General features: G+C 40.4%; 2 protein-coding genes across 2 annotated transcripts; both read right to left on the bottom strand.

Moving 5' to 3' along the window:
• Window positions 1-6855: 6855 nt before the first annotated feature.
• Window positions 6856-9505, bottom strand: LOC122018698 (protein trichome birefringence-like 28). The gene is made up of 5 exons (XM_042576101.1): window positions 8742-9505; window positions 8493-8664; window positions 8225-8421; window positions 7970-8128; window positions 6856-7356 (listed from the first exon to the last, which is right to left on the bottom strand). Exons 1-5 carry the CDS (start codon window positions 9362-9364, stop codon window positions 6981-6983), a joined length of 1527 nt encoding a protein of 508 aa, XP_042432035.1. The 5' UTR covers window positions 9365-9505; the 3' UTR covers window positions 6856-6980.
• Window positions 9506-10714: 1209 nt separating this feature from the next.
• Window positions 10715-14396, bottom strand: LOC122018689 (asparagine synthetase [glutamine-hydrolyzing]-like). The gene is made up of 13 exons (XM_042576091.1): window positions 14186-14396; window positions 13810-13948; window positions 13265-13360; window positions 13014-13155; window positions 12721-12911; window positions 12460-12621; window positions 12294-12374; window positions 11929-12150; window positions 11725-11859; window positions 11568-11648; window positions 11405-11491; window positions 11199-11306; window positions 10715-11106 (listed from the first exon to the last, which is right to left on the bottom strand). The coding sequence occupies exons 1-13, from the start codon at window positions 14263-14265 to the stop codon at window positions 10855-10857; spliced, it is 1776 nt and encodes a 591-aa protein (XP_042432025.1). The 5' UTR covers window positions 14266-14396; the 3' UTR covers window positions 10715-10854.
• Between the last annotated feature and the right edge of the window lie 6814 nt (window positions 14397-21210).

The following is a 21210-nucleotide window of genomic DNA, read 5'->3' as shown; positions in this document are numbered from 1 at the left end:
TCTCCTCTACTTCGAGTTGTTTTTGTTTCAAATCAACTTCGGACTTCTTCATGCTTGTGTACTCAGTGAACTTTGTGATAATATTGTTATAGTTTACTGTCAAATCCTCAATGGTCGATTTTACTTTGTCTTTTCCTTTCTTTTTGTTATCTTTTGTCCCATTGGATGAGTATCTTCATAATCCAGGTCTATACTCACATCTTGGTTGGAGGAGGTGTTGCTTGCTCCCGACTCTGAGGTCCTCGTCTTCTTTGTCGCCATAAAGTGATAAGCGGACTGTGGAGTAAACATTGGATGGTCTTTGACAATTCTCCACACATGTTCGAGATTGAATGCAACACCATTGTTTTCGGATAGATATTTTTCGTACGCAAACCTCAATATATCTTCATCACTGTGACCATTTTGATATAAACTATAAATACTATTATAATTTGCGTTGAATCAATATACCTTCTTTTGGATTGTATTGTGCCAATATGACCGTATAACATTTGCACTTCTGGTGTTTGAACCTAGGTGAAGATTCTCATTGTAGTAGCTTGCAACTCGTCCCCAAAAAGCATCCGCCTTTTGATCATGTCGATTATTGGATCATCACTGATAGTGACAAAACTTCTCGCTAGGACCTCGTCTTCAACCTTTGTCCAACTTGAACACTTTCTTGTACCCTCAACATTTGAAACCGCCTTTTCTAAATTAACCACCTCAATTGGGGATTCACGGTCGGAAGGTTGAGTCTCCGGAACAAAAGTCTGAGTTGCAGGTTCATTCGACATCGAAGGAGTGAAAGACATACCAGTTGTTGGGACCAATTATGTAGCTAGAGGGGGGGTGAATAGCTCGGTGCGCTCGTCGTGCTCTTCGTTGCTTGTTTCTTCAAGATATGCAGCGGAAAATACAAATAAACAAAATACACAACGCTAACAAGAGGATTTACTTGGTATCCACCTCAAGATGAGGTGACTAATCCAAGGATCCACACACTCACGCACCCTCCACTATGAAAACACTCCTTTATGGTAACTACCAAAGGCGGAAAAGCCCTACAAGTTCACACTACAAGAAGAAAGGGAAAGGGAACAAAATACAAGCAAAAGCTTACAAGTTTGCACAAGAAAACCCTAACCCTAGATTTCTTCTTCTCGCTGTAGATCCGCCTCTTGACTTGGAAGAACCTCCAAGAACTTCAAGAACTGGCGGTGAGAACTTTGTGGAGAAGCTCTATGAAGATCTGTGCTCACTAGAGAGGAAGCCGTGGAAGTTCTACCGAGAGAACAGCTCGCCAGCAGCTAAATACGATGCCAACGGTCGGATCCCAATCGATTGGATTGCTCCCAATCGATTGGGGAGGCTTTGGATCGATCGGCGGATCGATCCAGAGCGCCTCTGTGCTCTTAGGAATGGCCTATATCGATCAACTGATCGATCCAGGGCTTATCGCGCAGAATCACATTTCCCAATCGATCCAATGATCGATTGGGAGGAGGCTTGTCGCGAAGACTCGCCCAATCGATCAGTCGATCGATTGGGCATGAGCCAATCGATCAGTCGATCGATTGGGCATGAGCCAATCGATCGGCTGATCGATTCAACTCATGATTTCTCCCAAAATCAAGTCTAAAGTCCCTTAAACCAACATTCGGTCAACCATAACCTGTTGGTTCATCGTGCCTAGCATCCGATCACCCTTGACCTGCTAGGACTTGCTCACCAAGTGTCCGGTCAATCCCTTTGACCCACTTGGACTTTCCTCCTTGTGCCAAGTATCCAGTCAATCCCTTTGACCTACTTGGACTTTCCACCTCGTGCCAAGTATCCAGTCAATCCCTTTGACCTACTTGGACTTTCCACCTCGTGCTAAGTATCCGGTCAATCCCTTTGACCTACTTGGTCTTTCCAACACTAGATGTCCGATCAGCCTTGATCCATCTGGATTTCCTCGTGCCTGGCTTCACTCACCAGGACTTCCTTCTGCCTAGCTTCACTCACTAGGTCTTTCACCTAGCTTCACTCACTATGATTTCTAGGATTTCCTTCTGCCTAGCTTCACTCACTAGGTCTTTCACTTGGCTTCACTCACCAGGATTTCCTTCTACCTAGCTCCACTCACTAGGTCTTTCACCTGACTTCACTCACCAGGACTTCCTTCTGCCTAGCTTCACTCACTAGGTCTTTCACTTGACTTCACTCACCAGAACTTCCTTCTGCCTAGCTTCACTCACTAGGTTTTTCACATGACTTCACTCACCAGGACTTTCCAGTCAAGTATCGAGTCACTCTTGACCTACTTGACTTTTCTTCACAATCTCACCACATGAACAATTGCACCTGCAATCTCCATATCTTGTCTCCATGTATTGTCAAACATTGAAATCCAAACATCTAGACTCGACCTTTAACCAATTCAAGCTCAGTCAACCAGGTCAACCTTGATCTAGGGAATATTGCACCAACACCAGTTGTGTGCGGGGGACCATATCCATGAACAACCGACGACGTGAAATACGGATGACTCATGTTTTGCCAATATTCGGTCGGAAGCAATTGATGTGGACCTCGAGGGGCATAATTCAGATGATTTATAAAATTTCCAAAACCTTAGAAATTTTGAAGATTTTGTGGAGGAAACGACATATTGGGAAATGGATGTGGGTATTGATAATTTGGTGGAATTTGTAGATTTTGGGAAGATGAATATTCTTGTGAGTTGTTTGTAGAATTCAAGAAATTTGTAAAAAATGCCCTATTATTTTCATCCATTTCGGATAGAAAATAAGATGGTAGTAACTTGAAAAAAATAGATGGGGAGAGAATTTAGAGAGTAGAATTGAAAGAGTAGTGAGTTGAAATGAAAATATGTGTGCATATTGATGGTTATTTATAGATGAAATTTCGAACTAGCCGTTAAAAAGTAACTGTTAAATAACTAGCCGTTATTTAATTTTTAATTTTGAAATTTACATTTAAAAAAGTCATTATTAAAAAAAGCTGTTATTTAACAATTTTTTATTAAAAAAAAAGCCGTTACATTTAAAACTAGCCGTTATTAAAAAAAAAAAAATCAAAAAAAAAAAAAGTTTACACATGGGGTGGGCCCGCCCTGGCCCACCCCATGCAACTTGAACGCGTTCAGAACACTGAACGCATTCAAGTGATTAATTTTAACCCGAGAACTTGCAACGCCGTGTTAAAGCTACAGTGCTGTTATAACGCGACTTTAACGCGGCGTTGCGGATGCTCTTATAGAGTTTTGATGTTTGTTTGTCGATATATTTAATAGAGTTTGGTCAAGGTTGATATAGACAAGTGAGAAGTCCTAACTGTAGGGCAAATAAGGGAAGCCCTAATTAGAAATGCAAGAGTGAGAAATCTACCTAGTGACTAAAGGGTAAGAAATCTACCGAGTAACTAGTCCAAACTAGATGTTAGGCAAAGAAAGAGTGAGACGTCTATCGAGTGATTAGTCTTAATTGGAGGTTAGACAAGACCAACCCCTAAGGAGAGGTAACCTTAGGTAGTGAAAAGTCTTAGAGTAGTGAACTCTAAGCAAGGGAAAACCCTAGAAAAGGTAATCCTAGGTAATAAAAAGTCTTAGAAGAGTAAACTCTAAGGAAGGAAAAACTCTAGGGGAAGACAACCCTAAGCAGTGAGAGATCTTGAAGGAGTGAACTCCAAGCGAGTAAGATCGAGTTGTCGACCGGACTAGTGAATTTTGATTGTGCTAACATTATTTTACTTTACTATTTGATATCTATTGTGATAACTTAGTATTACAGGAAAGTCTTAGTCGATTAGGCTGATCAGATACTAAACAAGATCAGAAAAAGTCTAAACAAATTTGGAGGATCAAATGCTTGGCGAATAATTAGAGAAAAGCAACTGGAGACATATCCGGAAAGGATAAGTGTTAGTGGGTCTGTAGGCGCTGGTCCAACGTAAATTCAATTTGAAAATTTAAGTTGAGACCAAATTAGATCCCGGTCTTCTAAAGACAAGATCTAATTCATAATTATATTTATGCATATGTGTTAACTCTATTTTGTAGATAATTTTATTATTTGGACACACATGTTTTGCAGGAGCTTGGAGTAAAAAATCAAGTTCATATGAACAATACTCCATGCGCCCTCAAGTGAAAGAGGGCACCCTAAGTAAGGGACTGAAGGCACCACAGATGAATGGAGGCGCCCTAAAATGTATAAGGTGCAAGGATAACTCTTCAGCGCTAGAGGCGTCTCGAGTTATTGGAGGTGTCTTGGGTTAAAGCATGGGGGCACCCTTAGACGTTTGGAGACGCCTCCAAATAGATAAGTATTGAACTCTTGAAATCTAATCAGATTTCATGGAGGCACTTGGGTCATTGGAGGCACTCCCAATGCAGTATAAAAGGGTAGTCAGGTAGAGCAGTTCTTCATCTATGATTTTATACGCTTAAACTTGATTCTGCTACGCCATTTACGCCCAACTGATGTACTACGACTGTACTATGTCCGACTACTACAGTCAAACGATACTAACATCAAATTTTGATCTTCAACTACAATTCATGTTTGCAATGTTTTCTTTTAGTTCTTATTATATTTGCATAAGAGAGTGTAAGCAGTTACATTCTCTTTATTTCTATATTCGATCTCTCTGCTCGAAGCTTCTTTGGGAGAGAATTTAGTAGATTGCCCAATTGAAATAATCCAAGAAATTGTGGGTTTTGGATTAGTGGTTGTGAGGCTATAAACTAAGTAAAAATAAAAGTGTCTTTTTCCACTCTATGTTTTAAATTTTCTGTTGCATGTATTTCCGAAAAGATTTTAAAAGGTGAAAAGAGAAATTTTAAAAATAAGATTCACCCCCTCCCCACTCCTCTCTTCTCTCATTCGTTTCGATCCTGCACTGCATACATCCTCCATGAGTTTGTCTAAGTCTCAGATCCCACATTCTGGCTCAGCTTCAGCTACCAACAGCACATGGCTCTATCTTAGTTTCAGATCCTAAATTATTTAGCTGGCTCAATCTTAGTTGCCTATACTATCACTGACTCAACCTCAGGTCCCAGCTTAGTCTACTTTTAAGGCCACTCTGAAATAGCTTTATCTCCTTATCTTCTCATCCTTAGATCCAGTGTACACCTCACGTGGTTTGTTTAAAGCATACGAAGAGCATTGCAACCTCCTCATCATTCGGATCATTCCTCCACGGCACGTGGCACTGGCTGAATGGAAAGACAATTACTAGGTTGTTAGAATTGATCTCCTAGATATTCTCCTACAAACACGTGTCCCTTTGTGAAAGGAAGGGCAGCTAATAGTTGTCAGATCTAGATCCTCGTCGGCTCATATGAGGACAATGATAAAGGAATATGTAGTGTGAAGATACTCTCTAGACAATCATATAAACACTCTCAAAGATAATGATAGAAGCATTCCCAATCTCAAAATCCTAGACCAAGTTTTCTTCTGCTCCATCTTCGTTTTCTCACATATTATCTCAACTAAATCCTAATTTAAACGTCGAAATAACCTCGACATCTATCTCCCGGTCAATCTAAGGGCGTGTTTGGTTCAGGGTTATCGCTGATAACCTTAGTTGGTTATCAACGATAACCTTGTTTGGTTTAAGTAATTGGTGATTCCTGGTGATACAACATTCTCGCCACATCAACAATTAGGGAATAGAACCAGGAATCACAAACCCTTGGAAATCTTAGGTTTTCTACGATTCCGGGGTTATCAATATTTTTTTTCCAAAATTACCCTTCGAATCACAAAGCAAAGGTTTTGTCTCGACGCCGCCACAGCTGCGATTGGGAGCACTGTTTCCTTCTTGATCAGCAGTGCCCCCAGGCAGACGGCGGAAGATACATTGTCAGCGGAGGGAGCAGTAGCACAAGGCAGACGGTGTCGGCGGTTCACGGAGGAGGCGCCGGCAGGTCGCAGGGGAGGAGCCCATGATTCGCGGAGGAGGTGGCACACCGCTTACAGAGGAGAATGCGTGATTGTGGAAGAAACACAGTAACACGAGAAAGAATTAAAATTTTTAATCAAATATTTAACTTTATTTTAATTATATATATATACGAGAAAGAATTAAAATTTTTAATCAAATATTTAACTTTATTTTAATTATATTTATATATATATATACACACGAGAAAGAATTAAAATTTTTAATCAAATATTTAACTTTATTTTAATTATATATATATATATATATATATATATATTAAATTTTAAAAAAAATTTAAATCAATTATATTTATTTATTACATATTTTATCAACTTATTATTTATTAATATTATTAATTTAATTTGATTTATTTTCAAAAATTAATTGAATATCAAATTTAACTAAGGGTAATATAATAAATGTTAAATTAAATTATAGTATTATCTTGATTGAACCAAATAACACTAAGGTTATATTGTATTTCCTATAATCTTAATTATGTGATTACTAAATAATCATATAACCAAGATTATATACGATGACTTGAATCAAACACGTCCTAAGTGTCTATTTTTGAAGTTCGTTCCTTTTCTCCATCGAAGACTTTCGAGAACAAGCGTACGTTAGTAAGTTAACTTGAATCTTAAAACAAATTGAAAAAGTATTTTAAAAATAAAAAGCTAAACAACTGGCGAATATATCACTGCCAGACGTTTAATGGTTCTCTCACCATCGTCCCTGCTCTTTGTTTCTCGTACTTTGTCGTTTGCATCCTCCATTATTTGCATGTGAATCGGAACCTACTACGCATGCGCACTGTAGCCAACCTAACTCTCAGAGCAGCTCCAGCCCAGCCCCACCACATGCAACTCCTGGCTCCCCACTTTAACTCCACGACAAGGACATAGAATATGAGCTGATTCAACTCTACATAAACGTTATATCTTATATGTTCAGTAACAATGTTACTATACGTATAAAAATGTGAAAGATATATAGGGGGAAAAATGAAGGTTAAATCAATGAAGAATTATTGATCATGAGGTGAGCGCATGTAGCTTTGGCCATGGTCGTGAGGCGATGCGGGCGTAGATGAATTCGTTCCAGATGTCGGGGAGGCCGGGGAGGCACCAGTGGAGGCAGTCGGCGAAGGTGGCGGGGTCGGCCTGCTGCTCCGGAGTCAGCAGCTTCCCCTGGCGGAGGGTGTGGACGGAGGTGTGGGCGTCCTTGCGGAACTCCGACAGCGCGGTGATCTTGATGAAGGAGACGGGGAAGCGCATGGAGCGGAGGACGCTCTCCTCGACCGCGAACAGCCGCCAGTCGGTGCCGATCTCCAGCGGGTGCGACAGGTTCGTCACCGGCAGCGTCTCCAGCGCGCACTTGATCCCCTCCGGATTGTCCCAGTCCAAGCTCCTGCATGTACACTCGAATTGTAAATCGTGTGATTGGATGGTTTCATGATCTCAACAATCATGGGAAGTGAATAAAGGAAAGTTAGTACTTAGGAGAAAGAGTTGTTTCATTGGACTTGTACATTTCCGTGGGATTCATCGATTAAATGTCCTCCCATCTAGAAGGTCGCTCACGGCGGGACCGTGAGATGAACGAAATCACCCGTCGCTTCATTGTTGGCAAAATATGGGCTGGCCACGAGGAAGGTAGTCTCTAGAAGAGGTTGAATTGCTGCCTGAAGCAGCTGGTATTCACATTAAGCTACTGGAGACAAAAAAACCTAAGAAAAACATGATCTGGCCTGGCACTCAGGTTCCAATACTTGACTTCTCAACTCTCTGCTCATAACTTACAAACGAAGTGTCGTACTCCAAAGTCATTAGGGAATAGGCATCTACTAAATGGCTTTAATTCTGAATTCTGTCAATGTCAAAGAAAGAGGCTACTGGTGTGTCTACAGCAGAGCCACCAGTCATTGTGTGGCTCAACGATGGAGAGTCATCTCAAGCATTTGAAAGCCAAAATGGAAAAACAAAATTTAAAACTAGAGCAACACTATGGAATTAAAGAATACCTCATGTGATTGGGGGATACGCTCATGAAGAAAACCATTGTCTTCTTCGGATTCAAATTCCTGTGCACCCATTTTGCCCATATCTTGAGGACTCTCCTGTAAGCCGTAGTCCTCTCGACGGTCGTGTGGTTTGTTGCTCCTCGGCCAAACTTTCTCTTCCTGTAGACATGTAATTAAACAGATATATCATCAGTCGAGAGTAGCAGGGTAATTAGCTAGCAGCAGAGCTCAATTGTTATAGATGGAATTACTCACAGGACTTTCATTTTGGGCGTGTTCATCCACCAGATGTAGGTGTTAAAGATCAAGTAATCCACTCCCTTCCACTGCCTTCCATGCTTTTCTATGGAGTTGGTGATGATTCGGTCAGGGATACTGTGAATTCTTGGGTCATCAGAGTTCGATTCCACCAGGAATGGCGCCCAGTAGAACTCCACCGAAGCATTGTACTCCTGCAGGGCAACATTCCATCAAACACCTGGTCCACATTCCAACACAAACAGCTGCAAACTTGTGCCCTTACCTCGGCTCTGAATACGTTGAGCGATCCGATTTTTGTGAGAGACTTCTTGTTCCATGGGATGATGGATTGGACCAAGCACACCATGGACTCCCACTGGTTCCTGTTCAAGGAGTCCCCGACAAACATGAGGCGCTTCCCCCGAAGCCTCTCCATGAACACCTTCGCATCAAACCTAGGGAGATTCAAACAGTGTGCTTTGCGATTAGAGATTCGTAATTGAACATGTCGTCGTTCGTCGATGGAGCCTACCTCGGCAAGTCGCAAGCACGGGGCTGCCACCGCCACTTCTGGTAGGTGTCGTCGCGGCGGCCGTTCCGCATGCACGTGACCTGTTCGGTCATGAACCCGCACTCGTGCTCCTTGTAGATCGGGTACGCCACGTCGTCGTACACCCACTCGCCGTCGAACAGGTCGCAGGTCTCCGGCACATTCAGCGCCGCTCTCTGGGGCTTCGCCTCCGCCTTGCTATGTCCCCTCCCCCCTCGGGGAACCTGGGGCGTCGACCGAGGCGGCGGCTGGACCGATCGCGGCACGTCCACTGTCACCGTCTCCTTCTCTTCCTCGCTCACCGTCTCCTGCTCCTCCTCGTCATCGGGCTCCTCCTCAAGGCTATCGATGCGGCCGGGGACATGGCTTTCGTGCCTCGGCTTCGCGGCGAGAACCTGGTGCCGCGCCGAGTCTCCGCGACCGGCTAGGAAAAATCCGGAGACGGAATCGACGATATCGTCGCTGTAGACGAAGAAGAGGAGGAGGAAGACGGTGAAGAGGAAGGCGAAGAAGGGGTTCCTCCCACTCCTGCGCGGCTGGTGGTGGTGCTTCATGGAGAGCGATTTGTGGCCGAGAACGGAATTCCTCCGGCGAGGCGAGCGCATCTCATGAGGGAAGACGCCGATGGGAGCTCAATCGATGAGCAATAAAATCTCGACGATGGAATTGGAGGAGGAGGAGGAGAAGAAGAAGACGACGAAGCAGAACAGCAGAAGGAAGAATCGGAGAAATGTGGCGAAGTTTGGTAATCGTTGGCTTTCTTACGTTAGGTGACGTGCTGACTTGGCGCTCTATTATTGTATTTCCTGGACCAGTAGTTACGATCCCAGTATATTTGAATATTCAACCGCTGAAATCAATAAATTACTGACCGCTGTGGGTGTTAAAAATGAACCGACTTATAATTCATTAATCGATAAAAAAAAAAAGTCCTTTCGGAGCGGTGCGACGAATTGTCTTTTTGTCACATTAATCGATAAAAAAATATTGAATTAAGAATGATTATTTTCAATTTCGGATTGTGAGTTTTTGGACGCTGTTAGGATCAGTTAAATTCAAATTCGGATTGATCTAAATTTAAGTTTAAGAATTTTAGATTAAATTAGATTTTATTTTAAAAATTAAGATAATTTATGTAAATAGTAAGGTTAATATGATAATGGTAGTAAAAAAAGTTTTTTTAATTAGATTTATTTGGATTCAGATTTAAAATTTTTTAATTATATTTAGATTTAGATTAAGATTTTTTTTTTAATATCTTTACTTTAACCTGAACTCATCTAATCTATCCGGATTGACATTCCTAAACAACAAGATACCTATAAAATCTTCTAACTATCTTTGTTTTAAGTTCTTATTATGACGTATTATATGATATTTTCTTATAGCCAGTGGAATAACTACGGTGTAACGATAAAGTTTCGATAATCTATGATTTAACTCTTAGTTTATGATATGATCTTTTGTTTTTAGTGGGATGATAAACTCTTTTAGATTTGCTCGTCTATAAAAAAAATTTTTATGAGACTAAATCGATTATTAATCAGCCTAAGGCATTGAATACTTCATCTTACTAAATTTTAACTGGTCTGGTTAAAACGTTTAGTCGACGGCCCCTTTTCGGAGCGAGTGTAGGAATCATGTCATACTCGTGCAATTCATGGTCCTCTCATTTAATTCTTTAGAATAGTTCCCCGCAATCAATCAGTGTGTGTTTTTTAATCGAATTAAATGCCAAGCAAAAGCAACAATAATTCTATATGAAAGCCTCAAATAAGGAATTGGAACTTGGAAGCTTGTGAGAGGTGCATGTACATAAGGACCTCATGAAAAGGACTAGTTTTTCTATGAAAGCCTTTTTAGAGATTAATTTAAAAGAACCTAATCTCAACTGTTATTTGACTAATGAAGAATAAAGTCAATGCACTTGAATTTTTGAGGTTTCTTGGTGAAGATTAGGCGAACAAACCAATTTCAAATTTTATTGATATTACATTCAACAGTCACTCCCCTTACATGGAATGAAACTTAAGTAGCTACCATGTCAATCACTCAAATACCTGGATTACAGTAGTAGTTTGTGTTTTCTAAATGACTAGGAATTTATAGTGAGCTCTGGTGCTTTCTTCACTTCCATCATGCTCTGCTTCTTGTTGATAAGCACCCCAGGATTGGTTCCAGCTGCGATCAAAGGGGGCGCGGTCGGATCGCAGGCCGAAACATGGACTCCGAGTGCAGCTCTGCCCGAGGGATCGAGATTCTTTGCCCACTGAGCGTCCCACTCGATCGCCATTGCAGTGCTACATGCCACACTAGGACCCCCAGGAACAGTCAACCTTGCAGAGTTCTGCACATACAAATGGGTTTTTCAACATCTTGACAATGTTCATGCAAATAGTTAGGAGAGTCCATAATTGGGGTTGGAGTGCAATTCTATACCTGTGGGAAGAACCTTTCGAAGATCATTCTGTAGTAGTAGGCTTCTTTTGTAGTTGGTGTGTTGTGTGGATATATGTTCTTTGCATTTTGCATCATTTTGTTGGACACCTGAAAGGAATTGTTTTTGCCAAAATGGAGCATTTAGCACATTTTGATTTGAAGGAGCGAAGAGATGAAAGGAATGAAAATTTGAAACAAAATGGTACATGGTCTGCTGCATGAGCCTTCAGTCCATCAATCCAGCTATAGCCAACACCATCACTGAATTGCTCCTTCTGCCTATAAAGAATGTGCTGCAAAAACAAAATACTTGTTAATTCTGCGAACAATCAGCAAGATCTCTGACGAACAAGGTAACTAAATGATAACCTTTGGCAGGTAGGGGTTCGCCTCATCGTCAAAGGCCTTCCTCAGTACCCACTTTTCAATTCGACAGAGGTCGGGCTTGATCTGAGATGAAAACAGATAACCAGTCAGAATACTCTTTGGGAAATTGAAATCCTTGTAGACAATGCAATTCACATACCATTTTTGATTCAGGATCGATACTCATTGCGACATTTATAAACTCCTTGTCTAAGAATGGCACACGAGCTTCAAGCCCCCAAGCTGATGTTGCTTTGTTAGCCCTCAAGCAATCATATTGATGGAGAGCTTTAATCTAGAGAACAATAGGTAGGCTATTACCACTTGAGACTAGTCATTTTCAAATGAAGAAATGAATGAATACCTTTCTACATGTCTCCATGTGTAATTCTTCCTTGTTTGGCGCCTTGTGAAAGTACAAATAACCTCCAAATATCTCATCCGAGCCCTCGCCAGAGATCACCATCTTCACTCCCAGCGCCTTGATCTTCCGAGACATGAGGAACATTGGTGTACTGGCTCTAATTGTTGTCACGTCGTATGTTTCGATATGGTAGATCACATCCTCGATAGCATCAATGCCATCCTGAAATTAAGAGACAAATGACAAAATTTATTACTTGTCCAGCAATAACAACAAGAGGAGAGTCCTTAACTATTTGAGATCAATATGTGATTCTCAACAACCATTGAGTGATAAGATTTCCACGCAATGAAAATACGACTTACCTGAACAGTGAAGTGGAACTCATGGTGAAGTGTTCCTAAATAATCTGCAACCTCCCTTGCTGCCTTCAAATCCGGCGAACTCTGCAGTATGAAACAGTATGTATAAATATAAGAACAACTCCACTTCTTTCCTTTTGGGGTTAAAAGATGAGCTCATTTTGCTGACCTCTAAGCCAACACAGAAGGAGTGGAGTTGAGTTCCCCACTGCTCTGCAGCTTTTGTGCCAGCCAAGTGCCGGCATGTCACCGCTGCAACTAGTGATGAATCAAGGCCACCGGATAGCAACACTCCAAATGGAACATCAGTCATGAGCCTTTTGATCACAGCCTGCACAAGTGAGCAGAACTTATCCACCCAATTGCATTGCCAAGAAATGAAACAATTTTATTTCTTAAGTAGACATGAAACACTTATCAGTTATATTACCTTCTCAAATGTTTCTCTGAGAACAATGGGATCGTAAGGCGTTGAAGGAATTGCCTCAGAGAACCAGGGTGGGTTGTACCATCTCTTGTAGCCGCCTCCTTTGCTGGAGTACAAGTGCCCAGGAAGAAACACCTCAAAGTGCTCACAGTCGTCGTGCAATCCTTTCATCTCAGACGATATCCAAACAGATCCTGCATCAGGAAGAGCAGACTCAGAATTATACTAAGAAGTCTACAGGTATACTAACAAAAAAAAGAAAATCCAACAAAATGGTGATCAGAATAGTAGCGCACCATCAAGTCCCCAGCCAATGTAAAGGGGAGTAATTCCAATTGCATCGCGAGCAGCAATGTAGCTGTTTTCGCGCGTGTCAAGCAACACAAAGGAGAATATTCCATCCAACATATCGATGAATCCTTCGCCATATTCCTCATACTAACAAATTATTTGAACCGAAGAGGAAATTGTCAGTTTCTAAGCATTGTCCTGGTGCCACATACTTATCAAATAAGTGAATGCATCGACAAGTCTTCTCCTGATTTACCAGATGAGCAATAACTTCGCAGTCGCTGCCTGTCCTAAATTTGTGGTTAGGCAAGAGTTTCCTTAGCTCTTCATGGTTGTAGATCTCTCCATTCACCTATGTTTTGAACAAATTTTAAAGTTAAAGATAATTAAATTATTGTTGGGCAAAGTCGAAATATATATATCTCCTTATAAAGTTGATTTCCAATTTGTCCCTTCAAGTTTATATCAAACATATATGACTTCAAAAGTACAGAAACTTGGAAATACAGACGGATATTATTTGACAAATTTCAGATAATGGATCCATTAACGTACAAAAGATCCTTTTTTAAAAGCCTTGTGTTAGTTTCGAAGATGAACTTGGAACTACTGTGAAATGATGAAAAAACAATGGGATTTTTTCAAAGATTTTAACCTTTCTGTTTGTGTGTTATTTCTTCTTCTTTCCACATAGTACTTAGCTATGGTCGAGCACTCAAATTTTCACTGTAGTTGGGAGGTTACCCATCAAAATCTTTAACACCAAATACAAGACGGTGATAAGGACCATAGTTTCCGTACCGTGACGACGATGCTCTTGTCCTCGTTGTACAAGGGTTGGTCTCCTGAGGCAGGATCAACAATGGCCAGCCTCTGGTGTGCCAAGTAGCAATCACCATACTGGTGCAGCCCGCTCCAATCTGGACCTCTATGCTTCAACCTGTATCCAAAGAGTAAAGTAAAAAATTTCTTTTTTATCCCATTTATTTAGAGTTAAGATTTCATTAAAAAAAAAATCTTTTTTCGTGTGTTATTAATCTAGCTAGTTACAAAAAACACAAACGCGGAGGAAAAACATGAACCAAATCAAGGCTGAAACACTAATTAAACAAGAACACAGAATCAACAGTAGGGCAAGCTACACAGAGGAAGAAGAAAGGAGGTTCAGGATGATTGCCTGCGAGAGAGCTCAAGAACTCGAACCCTCTTGGCCTGGGATTCGTCAGAGCAACCCAACACTGCCAGGATTCCACACATTCTCGATACGAGAGAGGGAGAGAGAGAGCAATGGCAGGTCAAGCGTCGAGATGATATGGTGAAGCTCCGAATGAGGAACGACGGACACGTGTTTCGCTCGCTGCCCAAAATGGTCGCGAGGACTCCGCTATTTATTGGCGGTCTCCGCCCTAACGGAGTACAACCCTACAGGGACGCCTCGAACCGCAGCAGCTTGCGCGCGAACCGTCGCCGTCCGAACTGACACGTGTCGGTGCAAGCAGTCGATACGGTGACTCCGCGGCGCTCAACGTGTTACCCAATTCGATGTAGCTAACTTATTTTTAAAATCACCCTCAAATTTGTTTTTGTCTGCCTAAAATATTTATAATAATTCATACGATTATTTCTTTGCAACCCAATCTAACTCCGTCTCTCAATTATATATTCGACTCCACCTAATTTGAAATATAAATTAAAAAAAACTTTAATAAAAATACTGTTACTGTCCGGAAGTTGGAAAACTGAAGATGTGATGTTCGTGCTGATCTTTTATGGATTCCATTCGAATTTGTAATACAAATTATGTCAGTATTGAGTCAGGGAAGGGGTTCCAGCGTTGGCCCTCCGACGCTTAAATCAGTCACCGACGATGAAGTGACAAGCGGAGAGACAAGAAGACTAGCACAAACAGTGAATATCGCATACCTCCGTTGATACTTTGACTCTTCTTTATATAAAGCTCTGGTAGCGTACGTGCATGCTTACCAAGTTGAGCACGCTTCTCAAATCTTTCCCTGAAAAGACTTGTCAGAAAAATGTCTCTGACATAGTACCTTAACAGACCAAGCATATCTCTGAAGTGACAGTGAAAACTTCCGTAGTACGATTTTCTGATTGTCCATGTCTGGTGTCGGTGGCACTAACTCTCAAAAGGATATCACTGGATACCATCAGAAGCGTATTGCTAGATTGAGTGAGTTGGCCGCTCGGCCGAAATTCCGCCGCCTTGGTGCCTCGTCTGGCCGACAAGATCCTCGTTGTTCCACAGTGTGGGTTTGTTCGATCGAAGGTCCATTTTGTCATTGCTGAAGCCTGCTGCCAGGCCGAGCAAGAAAGTCGCTTGGTCGAAGCCTGCAGCGAGACCGAGCGGGGGAAGCCGCTCGGTCGAAACCTACTGCCAGGCCAAGCAGGGAAGTCACTTAGCCGAAGCCTATTTCCGGATCGAGCGGGATAGCCATTCGATCGAAGTTGAACTTTGCCCGCATTAATCTCTGTTGTCTGGTCGGGCATACTTCGCTCAGCTCGGCTTCTGCACATTGTCTCTGAGCATCAGTTGTTTGATTGTTCCCCGTGTCGAAGGCGACGACAGATCGGAGCCTTCTCCGTGGTCGGGACATACTTCATTCGATCGATCGATACCATCTATATATTGATCGTCTTGACTTTAACTTCCATCGTAACAACGGAATGAAGTTTTTTATCATCACTGCACCAAATACTATTAAATATTATTCAATAATGCTATGGTATACAAATACTATTCAACCATGTGCAATTGAATTATTGATTTAGCATTATGAAACCAACCATCGTATGGTCCTGAGCTTTCAATGTCATAATAATGCCACATAATTAATGTGGTCTTCAATTGTGAACGTACAACACATCACGTTTGGATGATGACAAATTCTGAATTTAAAATCTTGATATGATTTTAAAGAGCAACTAGCTAGGTGTTGACATCATCTTGAAATTCTCGTTTCTCTGCTTTCCATTTTGGTTCGGCGAATGTTATCATTCATCTCTTGTCTTTGTCTTGCACTGCTTTAATTTGTAAGTAATGTGGGCTGTACTTGTGGTCTGGCGTGGGCACTGCTTCGTGACTGATAACTTCTGTAGCTGCTGTGTGTTGTATTCATTGAAGTCTGTCTCTGATTAGACCCGACCCCAGGTCGGTCGGTCTGGTCCGGACCTGGCCTGGGTCTGTAACCGGGTCAGCAGGCCGGTTGTCCGTTGACCCGATTTGCTGGGTCAAACCGAAACCAGCCTAGTAAATTGTCGAGCCAGTTCCGGTTCAGTTGCTGTAAAACCGGCGAACCGTCGGTTAATCGACGGTTCAGCCGGTTGGTTCAGTCGTAATTTTTTTTTTTTTTGTGTAATGGTTTGAACCGTTGGTTAAACAGCGGTTCATAGCTGTTGGAACCACCGGTTAACCGGCGGTTCATAGTCGTTGGAGGGATTTTTGGGATATTTTTTTCAACGGTCAGGATCATTTGACCGTTTTTTGATCAATGACTATGATTTAGTGTCCGTTACTATCAAAGCTCTATAAATAGATAGCTCATTTCATCATTTTCACATACATCTTCTCTACTCTTACTCTTAATCTCAATTTCGTATTCTCTACATGCTTTCGTTTCCAATTTTCAATTACAATGGAAGGAGACTGCGGAGGCGCATCATCTCAAGCTCGGAAGGGAAAGCAAATAATGAATCCGCGGGAGGAGGACCCCAATATTCAATCCACCGATGATGAGATCGAGCATCTTCCGAATCCGACACCTGAAACACAATGAAGTATCGATACAATTACTTCTAAGGTTCAGGAACTTCCTCCTCTAAAGTCTTCTATTTTCACTAAACATTTTGAGAATGTCACTCTTCCGTCGGGCGAAATGCGTGCAAAATGTAAGCACTGCAATCCTTTCTACAAATTCCAAGCCGACAGTGGCTATGAGTCGTTGAAACGACATGTAGAAACGAAGCACTCGACGGAATATGGACTCGACCGTTCTCAAACACATTTATCAAGATTTTCTTCAACTAGCGGTAGTACCGATTCCAGTTTTTTTATATTCGGATAATAAATTAAAAAAATCATTAGCTAAATTTGTTTCCGTATAACATCTTTCTTTTAGTTTTGGATCTAAATGTACATTTGAAGATTTTTTAAAGAATTTCTTAATCCATGTGCTAAACGTGCTCCTAGGACTACACTTACTCGTACAATTAAAAAAATTAGTGAAACAAAGAAAAAAGAATTTAATTGATGAATTTAGTAAATTAGATAATAAAGTTTCTTTATGTTCCGATATTTGGAGTGATAGCTAATTTCAAGCCAGTGGTAGCTATTGGTCGTTGACGACATATAGAAACGGAACACCTAATGGAATATGGACTCGACCATTCTCAAACACAATTATCTCGTTTCTCTTCAACTAGCGGAAGTACTGATTCAAGCTTATTTTTATGTTCTGATAATAAATTAAGAAAATCATTAGCTAAATTTATTTTCGTACAACATCTTTCTTTTAGTTTTGGATCTAAATGCACATTTAAATATTTTTGTAAAGAATTTCGTAATTCATATGCTAAATGTGTTCCTAGGACTGCACTTACTCATATAATTAAAAAATTAGTAAAGTAAGAAAAAAAGAATTTAACTGATAGATTTAGTAAATTAAATAATAAAGTTTATTTATGTTTCAATATTTGGAGTGATTATTGACAAACACATTCTATATGAGTGTGACTTGTCATTGGATCGATAACTCTTAGAATCTCTAAAAAGGACTGTTAGCTTATCGAATTTTTGATGAATCACATACTGCTCATAACTTATACTAGTTCTAATATCACTTGTATAAAAGATCTAAAATTTGTTTGTCAACCTATTATTGGCGGTTTATTTTTTCATATTCGTTGTGTATGTCATGTTTTAAATTTATGTGTTCAAGATGGTTTAATATTTTTAGAAAGTTATATTAAACCAATTAATTGCAATTTCTTATTTATGATCTCATCCATCTATAATGAAATAATGGGGTAGGTTTTGTAAAATTAATGGAATGAGACCTAAAAAATTTTCACGTGATGTACCAACAGGTTGGAATTCAACATACCAATTATTACAAGATTCATTTCAATATAAAAAATTATTATGTTCATTTTTTGCACAAAATACTAATACTAATATATATTTATTTTCACAATAATGGAATATTTGTAATAGAATTTGTGAAATTTTAAAAGTATTTAATGATGCAACCGAACAACTTTTCGGTGTTTATTACCCTACTCCTCAATTAGTTTTAGAAAACTTTTCTAATATAGTATTAATTTTAAATGAACATATTAATAATAAATCTTTATCTTCTTGCATCTTAGCTATGAAAACTAAATGGGAAAAATATTTTTATTTAATTCTTGAAATTTATTTAATTGCATTCGTTTTAGATCCTATATTTAAATTAGAAATTTTACAAGAAATGTTAACTTTATATTATGACGCTTTAATTCTAATTAAATATTCTTCTTCCCTGATCCAGTTAATATTATATATAATGTTAAAATTTATTTATATGATATTTATAATCAATATTATGCAAAATATGGAACACAAATTAATATTTCTAAAATACAACAAACTACTAGTAGTAATTTAAAACTTACAAAATCACAACTCTTATTAAAAGAACGGACAAAACGTTCACGAGGATCCTCAAGTTCCCCATAAGAACTTGAGAATTATTTTACGACTTTTTTTGATTTTAATGAAGCAACTAGCGAAAATTTCGATATCTTAAAGTGGTGGTCACAGAAGGCTCAAAGCTTTCCCGTTCTCTCTATGATCGCCAAAGAAATATTAGTTTGTCCAGTGTCAACTGTTGCTGTGGAGCAGATGTTCAGTGTCGGTGGCAACATATTAAATGAACGACGATTAACTTTATCTCCCGACTCATTGGAAGCTCAAGCATTACTGGACGATTGGACCAGAGCGGAGAAAAGAATCCAAGGAATGCAACTTTCAGATGACGAACTTAAAAATTTTGATACTGAAGGAACAAATACAACAGGAACAGGAAATGGAGGTAAGTGAAAATGTAAAAGGATAAAAATGTAAAAGAACTACGTGGGCTTTGATTCCCTTAAAGGGATACATAGGCAACTTAAATAAGTGCAAGTCCTTTTTCCAATAAATTTTAATTTCTAATTTCTAATTTGTAATGTTTAATTTTTAATTTTTAATTTTTTAACATAATAATCTTGAACCGTGGTGAACCGTGAACCAGCGGTTCCGAATCGTGAACCAGCGGTTCCGAACCGTGAACCGTAACTGTCTTGAGTGGTTAAGGTTAAGGGTCGACCTATCTGCAATCGTCGAACCGGCGGTTCTAAACCATCGAACCGTCGGTTCCAAACCGTCGAACCGTCAGTTCTGAACTGTGGTCAGGTTTATTTGTGATGGAGATAAGCATGAGTCTTTGCTTGATTAACTTTCTCTTGATTCACCTGCCGAGTTGAATCTGTTGGGAAATGAATGGTGATGTGTGGAGAGCGAAACCTACACGCGGTAGGGCCAAATCAGAAGGTAAGTCAACGGGTCAAGAGTTAAGGTCAAAGTGGTCATCCGACTCCTTCTATACAATCACTAGACTTCTCCGACTCGGTTCACCCAACTTCTACTAGGTCACTAAACCTCTCCGACTCGGTTCACTAGATCTCTTCGATTCGGTTCACTAGATTCCTTCAGCTCGGTCAACCAATTCCTTCGGCCCAGTCATCCGACCTCTTCGACTCTGTTCATCATACTCCTTCAATTCGGTCACTCTCGGTTGAGACCTATATTCTAAGTAGTTTACCATATAGTTTTTTCCCAATAATGTAGTCGTTTCTCCTGGAAGACATGGGCAACATAGTTGTTCTCCTGGAAAATGTGGACAAGCGCATGGCTAACGTAATGACACAGCTACAAACCTTTAAAGGTATTAGTGCAATATCTCCTAGGTCAAGGTTGACCAATTTGACTAAGCTTGAGTTGACTCGAGCTTGAGTCTTGATTTTTGAATTTTGATGTCTAATAATATATGGAAATTGCTGGTACAATTATCTATATGGAGATTGATGGTCAAAGTACGATCAAAAGTCAAGTAGGTCAAGGTTGACCGAATACTTAACTAGGAAGTCCTAACTGGAGGTTAGAAAAGGGCAAGTCCAACGAAAAAATTGACAAAAGATGAAAATATAAGTGGGTCAGTTTTGACCAGATACTTGGTGTGAAAATCCTGGTGAGTGAAGTCAGACAGTCTAGAAATCCTGGTGAGTGAAGCGGGACAGTGTGAAAGTTCTATTAAATGAAGCTAAGCAGATGAAAATCCTGGTGAGTGAAGCCAGACAGTTGGAAAAGCCCTAGTGAGTGAAGCCAGATAGTGAGAAAATTCTGGTGAAGTGAAGCTAGGTGAAAAGTCCTAGTGAGTGCAACTAGGCAGAAGGAAAGCCTTGGTGAGTGAAGCCATGTAAGTGGAAATCCAGGTGGGTTAAGGCTGACAGGCACTTGGTGTTTGGAAGTCCAAGTGGGTTATGGAAGACCGGACACTTGGCACAAGACAGTAAGTCCAAGTGGGTCAAAGTTGATCGGACACTTAGCACAGGAAGAAAAGTCCAAGTGGGTCAAAGGTTGGCGACACTTGGCACAAGGAGAAAAGTCCAAATGGGTCAAAGGTTTGACCAAACACTCGGTGACAAAGTCTAAGCAGGTTAAGGTTGACTGGATACTAGACATAAGGAAGTCCCAACAAGTCATGGTTGACCGGATGTTAGGCAAGGGAACCCTAGACTTGAGTTTAACAAGTTAGGGTTGATCAATCGATCGGCTGATCGATTAAACTAGATCTCAATCGATCAGTTGATCAATTGGGAGAGTGCTACGAGCAAAGACAACTCAATCAATCAGTTGATTGATTGAGGCTGTGCTAATCGATCAACCGATCGATTGAGTCTGCCCTAATCGATCAGATGATCGATTTATAGTCGTTTATAGCGAAACAGAAAGGCCATGAATCAATTGGTCAATTGATTCAGACATTCCCAATCAATCAGTTAATCGATTGGGGAGGTTTCTCTCGTGATGACACAAGATAACCGGAATTGATTAGTCAATTGATTCCAAGGTCTTCTACAAAGTACAGAGGCACTCTGAATTGA

This window comes from Zingiber officinale, chromosome 1A, assembly GCF_018446385.1.
Source record: "Zingiber officinale cultivar Zhangliang chromosome 1A, Zo_v1.1, whole genome shotgun sequence".
NCBI classification, from domain to species: Eukaryota; Viridiplantae; Streptophyta; class Magnoliopsida; order Zingiberales; family Zingiberaceae; genus Zingiber; species Zingiber officinale.
This window is presented reverse-complemented; position numbering and strand designations above follow the sequence as displayed.

What these genes read in the sequence shown, in the direction of transcription:
- LOC122018698 (XM_042576101.1), bottom strand. Translation starts at nt 9,364, where the DNA reads ATGCGCTCGCCTCGCCGGAGGAATTCCGTTCTCGGCCACAAATCGCTC. An exon ending in CGTGCTTGCGACTTGCCGAG is followed by an intron (nt 8,665 to 8,741) that starts GTAGGCTCCATC and finishes GAATCTCCCTAG; the next exon opens with GTTTGATGCGAAGGTGTTCA. An exon ending in GTATCCCCCAATCACATGAG is followed by an intron (nt 7,357 to 7,969) that starts GTATTCTTTAAT and finishes GTGTACATGCAG; the next exon opens with GAGCTTGGACTGGGACAATC.
- LOC122018689 (XM_042576091.1), bottom strand. Translation starts at nt 14,265, where the DNA reads ATGTGTGGAATCCTGGCAGTGTTGGGTTGCTCTGACGAATCCCAGGCC. An exon ending in ACATGGAGACATGTAGAAAG is followed by an intron (nt 11,860 to 11,928) that starts GTATTCATTCAT and finishes ATTGTTCTCTAG; the next exon opens with ATTAAAGCTCTCCATCAATA. An exon ending in TCGATCCTGAATCAAAAATG is followed by an intron (nt 11,649 to 11,724) that starts GTATGTGAATTG and finishes TTTTCATCTCAG; the next exon opens with ATCAAGCCCGACCTCTGTCG.